This window comes from Haliotis cracherodii, unplaced genomic scaffold (assembly GCF_022045235.1).
Source record: "Haliotis cracherodii isolate W230 unplaced genomic scaffold, xgHalCrac1.p SCAF_1, whole genome shotgun sequence".
Taxonomy (NCBI): Eukaryota; Metazoa; Mollusca; class Gastropoda; order Lepetellida; family Haliotidae; genus Haliotis; species Haliotis cracherodii.
In genome coordinates, this window is record NW_027266264.1 from 20,197,573 (window position 1) to 20,203,572 (window position 6,000).

At 40.0% G+C, this 6,000-nt stretch overlaps 1 protein-coding gene across 1 annotated transcript in view; it reads right to left on the reverse strand.

Annotated features, from left to right (window-relative positions):
- LOC139461465 (calmodulin-like) overlaps positions 1-3,665 on the reverse strand; it is a 77,940-nt gene extending 74,275 nt beyond the window's left edge. The window contains exons 1-2 of the mRNA XM_071242999.1: positions 3,604-3,665; positions 1,917-2,051 (exon numbers count right to left, since the gene is read on the reverse strand). Coding sequence (XP_071099100.1) covers positions 1,917-1,994 — 78 coding nt within the window. The 5' untranslated portion in view covers positions 1,995-2,051; positions 3,604-3,665. The remainder of the gene's footprint in view (positions 1-1,916; positions 2,052-3,603) is intronic.
- Between the last annotated feature and the right edge of the window lie 2,335 nt (positions 3,666-6,000).

The following is a 6,000-nucleotide window of genomic DNA, read 5'->3' on the forward strand; positions in this document are numbered from 1 at the left end:
GAGTCCAGTCTGAAACATTTCTGCAGAGTCCGACAGTGCTCTATGTTAAACCCACTGATATTTATATTGTTCATAAACCATCTTGCTACAGGTTTAGATAATAGTGTAACAAAGGGTATTTTCGGTGATGTGGTTATTGATGAAATCAAACCTGTGCTCTTTGCGGATGGCATTGTTTCAGTTGCGTCCCTTGGGCACGCCAGAAACCTATGATTGTGGGTTCGAATCCCGGTTCGCCCCGATTATGTTTCTAGGTTTGTCAGCACCATACCCGTGCTCATGGGTGTCACTGAAGTGGTAAACGTCTGAGACCTGTATCACTGTCCTCCCACATTAAGCTGACACGCCGCTGTATAACTAGAATACAGTAAACTACGGTTATAACGAACACGCTTATAACAAACTGTCCGATATAACGAACTTATTTTTAAGTCCCGGCCATTTGTTGTAAATATGCTGTATATATGCTTATAACGAACTTCGGTTATAACGAACTAAAATAAGTGGTCCCTTTGAGTTCGTTATAACCGTAGTTTACTGTACTGTTAAAAGCGGCGTTAAACCCAATTCACTCACTCACTCTTTAAGTTAAAATTTCAGGCAATTTTTTCTATATTTCATGGTAAAATAGTTCCGATGCAGGACAAATCCTAATGATACTTCAGCTAAGATCTAGCTGAATCAATATTGCCTTATTGACACTTCAGTTATGAGGAAAGTTTTAGTGACATTTAAAAACAAACTTCCGCCTCCTTGGTCTAGTGGTAGATCGTCCGGACGGAGAGCAGAAGGTCTGGGGTTCGATCCTCGACCGCGTCATACCAAAAGACGTTAAAGGGTGGTATTTGTTGTTACCCTGTCTGGTGCTCGGAATTGAGGTGCTAAAACAAGGACTGGTCGGCTCGGAGTCAGTATACTGTGTCTGAGTTTGGTATTCATGTTAAACTGCGTCATGGTGTCTCAGTGTGCTAGCACTGTAAATCGGCATCAGTCCGGACTAGTACAAGCAGCCACACACATGCACGTCGCTATACAAGTACAATAATCTTGTACGCGACGTTAAACCCCATTTCACCTCGCCTCACCTTAACACCAAACCCGCTCTAACGACCTAGGGCGGAACCTTCTTAATCTGGACAGTAAGTAAATCGTACAGATTAACGAATGTCCGGATTATCGAATCATGGATACTGAGTCATGTGTATCTGTACATGAGCAGGCGTCCCCAGCAGTGCTTGCCAGGAAAGCAGGGTGTTCAGATAACCGTCGTCCGAATCAACAAAGTTTCCTTGTAGTTAAAAGTTTGTATTCAAAATGTGTCCAGCTGAGGACTTGTCTGCTTGTGAAAATATCGTCATGCTAATATTATAGGAGTGATTCAGTCAATATCTGAAATATTCCACCAGTGTTATTTCCCGTGCCATATTGAAAACACCGGCTTCTTTGAAAATAAAGACAACAATAGACGACCCAAAGAATCACAATTCTACCTACTTGCAGTTAACTACGGTTATAACGAACACGCTTATAACAAACTGACGGATATAACGAACTTACTTTTTTGGTCCCGACTATTTGTTATAGTTATGCTGTATATATGCTTATAACGAGCTTCGGTTATAACGAACTAAAATTAGTAGTCCCTATGCCTCTATACTCTGTACTGGCCCTACTCACACAAGTTCAGAACGTCAACGCCAAATATTAAACAGTCTCGATGTATCTGCCGAAACATTCCATTAAGCGTAAAAGGCAAAATAGTGATAAACATCATATGAATGGATCATTGAAAATCCGTGGTATGTGTAGTTCTGACTAAAAAGCAACAAGCAGCCGTGAGCTCTTCGGAATGGATATCCTTCTAGGATGTCAGTTGTACGCAAATTAAGAAATGTTAAACTAGAAGAACAACTTACGCCACTTTTCCGTTTAGGTGACGGTCTTGCGACGGGTCTTTTGACCGGATCTTTGACTAGCTTCGCCGCCATCGCCATGGTTGTTACAAACGTAGATTGAAGTTGTGGAGGACTGTCTTTAAAGTATAATCCTTGCTACCTGGTGGGAAAGAACGTTTGAAATAGATTGTTCGCATCCCCGATTACGTGACAATATCGACATGTTCATCTGTAAGTCTTGTATTAATTTGGTTATCATTTTGCGGAGACTACTCCAAATCGAAAGAATATTGTTAAATTTAAAAAACTAATCAACACTATTTTGCCTTGCCGAAAGCGTTCTAATTGGCTTCAAATATAATATTTTACGATATTTATGTCATACTGATGATGGATTTTCATCTGAAACATTTTGTCGAGAATGGTTGATTAGCGATGTGATACAGAGCCTCAGTGTCATAAATAGCCCCTTCCTACACTGTCACATGACACGTGCCTCAGTACTTTCGATACTGTACATATCTCATCTCCAGTCTGAATCACATAACAAATGTATCAGTATTTTCGATACTGTACATATCTCACCCACGACTGGATCACATGTCTTAGTATTTGCGATACTTCACATATCTCATCAAAGACTGGATCACATGTCTCAGTATTTTCGATACTGTACATATCTCACCCAAGACTGGATCACATGTTTCAGTATTTGCGATACTGTACATATCTCACCCAAGACTGGATCACATGTCTTAGTATTTGCGATACTTCACATATCTCATCAAAGACTGGATCACATGTCTCAGTATTTTCGATACTGTACATATCTCACCCAAGACTGGATCACATGTCTCAGTATTTTCGATACTGTACATATCTCTCCCAAGACTGGATCACAGTATTTGCAATACTGTACATATCTCACCCAAGACTGTATCACATGTCTCAGTATTTAGCCATACTTTACATATCTCACCCAAGACTAGATCACATGACAAATGTCTCAGTATTTGCGATTCTGTACATAGCTAAGCCAAGACTGGATCACATGTCTCAGTATTTGCGATACTGTACATATCTCACCCAAGACTGGATCACATGTCTTAGTATTTGCGATACTTCACATATCTCACCCAAGACTGGATCACATGTCTTAGTATTTGCGATACTTCACATATCTCATCAAAGACTGGATCACATGTCTCAGTATTTTCGATACTGTACATATCTCACCCAAGACTGGATCACATGTCTCAGTATTTTCGATACTGTACATATCTCTCCCAAGACTGGATCACAGTATTTGCAATACTGTACATATCTCACCCAAGACTGTATCACATGTCTCAGTATTTAGCCATACTTTACATATCTCACCCAAGACTAGATCACATGACAAATGTCTCAGTATTTGCGATTCTGTACATAGCTAAGCCAAGACTGGATCACATGTCTCAGTATTTGCGATACTGTACATATCTCACCCAAGACTGGATCACATGTCTCAGTATTTTCGATACTGTACATATCCCATCTCCAGACTAGGTCACATGACACAAGCCTCAATATGTCCGAACGTTTGCAACAGATGACTGTAAATGGTATAATATGATTATATATAACTTGGAAAAATAGAGAAGAATGACGCAGGGCCTACACGTTCGCCTTGTATGACACAAAATTGCAAAACTCAGGCCCAAATTACCTACCTTTAGGAATAATTGTACAATCCAGGCAATGTCTGACAAGCGTTCCGTATGACCTGGCTGATACTGTACTGCACAACGCTATGCTGTTCTACGACAAGAAGATGTGTTCAGTGTTTATTCATAGAACATCATTCCTCTCAGGAACCACTCTTGCTGTAACCGACAGAGCCATACCCAAGGTTTATGCTTCGTTAAGCATTGTATTACAAGTAAAAGATTAATGTCAGAAGTCCCTTGGTGATGAGAAATAAGGTGTCAATAAAGTTTTAAGGCTACAACAATAGCGGGCAGTCTTCCGTGGCGTTCCGCTAGATTCAGTAACAGGAAGAGTCCCGGGAGGCGACCTCTATGGAATTAAGAACTTTGAAATATTAATTAAGACAGACCCGTGTTACCATGAAGATGACAGAACAATGCCAAAAGAATGAAGAATAAGTGCTTGTACGTCATCTCCACTGTTCTCATCGCCACATCCTATATATGACAGCTAGATCACGCATGTATATACTGACAGAGTGAATGAAGGGAACGGAAATATAAAGGCAAATATTTGCCATAATGTCCAGTTCGTACAACACAAAGGACGTTTAAATATGTATTGACACGGGAGATACCAACAGTTTACTCTGACAGAAAAAGGACCTTACTGGTTCTATCTAGTTTCGAGTCCAGGGGACTTTCAGTAATAAATTGTCGGCGTCCGCGGCTTAAACATGGAGCGGCCAGGCCAGGCGACATGTGATACGTGACACTTGACTTCCATGCCGTTTCACTATCGTCATTACATCACTAAAAGCTCATGAGTGTTATAGTAGTAGAAGGGGATTCAATTGTTAGTTAAAGAAAATATACCTGCGTAAGCGTATGTTTTACTAAAACAGAAATGGCAGTTGTATAGTGCATGTAATCTAAAGTTGTGATAAATTTAACGACTTTTTTTGTACTACTGGACTAGCTGTGTAAATACAATAGTTGCGTCTGGTAAAACCCTCTTACAGTGTTTTTGATATGAAGTACCAGTAAGTGTACAGGGGCGGTGGTCTGGCCTGGTGGGTGATGCGTTCGCTCATCACGCCAAAGGGCTAGGTTCAGTTCCCCATGTGGGTACAATATGTGAAGTCCATTTCTGGTGTACCCGCTGTGAGATTGCATATATTGCTGAAAGTAGTGAGTGAGTGAGTGAGTGAGTTGGGTTTAACGCCGCTTTTAACAGTATTCCAGTTATATCGCGGCGTGTCAGCTAAATGTGGGAGGAAAGCCCGAAGTGATGCAGGTCTCAGACATTAACCACTTCGGTGAAACCCACGAGCACGGGTATGGTGCTGACAAACCTAGAAACATAATCGGGGCGAACCGGGATTTTGCTGAAAGAAGCGTAAAACAGTACTCACTCACTTACTAACTACAAGTGAACACTTGTTCTTGTTCTGCAGGATGCCTGTTTCGTTACAGCTTTGTACAAATATTATAAAGAGCCTCTTGCTCAAAATGTTTAAAGTTGTTTGATCAGGGTTACAATATTCAAGGCATTTGTAAATTTACGGTTGACATCATCAGAATTTGACGCAGTGACAAAAATAATATCTGATGTAATTCCTTATTTTGACTTTTACCATACTATGTTCCCGGTCTTTTTCAGCCGAACAATTGACTCGCCTTTGCATGTGTTTGTGACGGGTGTCACCGGTGGGGCAGGTTACGCTCATCTTTTCGCGAACACCTGGTATCATCACTATTAGATAGTGTTCCATGAACACATGTTCATGTTTTAGTCGGAATCGTACAATGGACTCTGTTTATGGTTATTATCAAGGAAATGGTTTTGTCGCTGTTATTTCCTTCAGGATGCGAAGGGAATAGCCCAGCTCTCCGTCTGAATAGTGTTATCTCACTGCAAATTGAGACAATATTATGTTAGCATGAATAACATGTCAACCATGGATGAGGTTGCGACATATTATTTAAAGTTACCAATATCCTTTATTTTCTTTAACGTTTACGAGGATTATCATGTAACGTAATACATCATGGCGTCGAAGCAATAAAACATCGTTATTACTTGTTATATAAGATAGCGTATTTATAGTTCATGTTGATTGGCCTGTTATGATCAATCATAGCCTTAATCAATAAAAGAGTAATTCTAACGTAAAGCTATCAAGCTATTAATGTACAGATCGCGGGTTCGAATCCCGCTTGCCACACACGTTGTTCGTGTAAATAGAATGAAAATAAATTCTTTACGATAGTTAATGCCAGATCAAAGACAAAGTAGCTATGTTTAAATTATAATTTAAACCAGCAAGTCCATGAAGTATGAATGTTTGATAAAGTAGGCTCCCTTTTACAAAAACAAGTACCTTACGTTTGGTTTACTATATTTTGCATGTGAT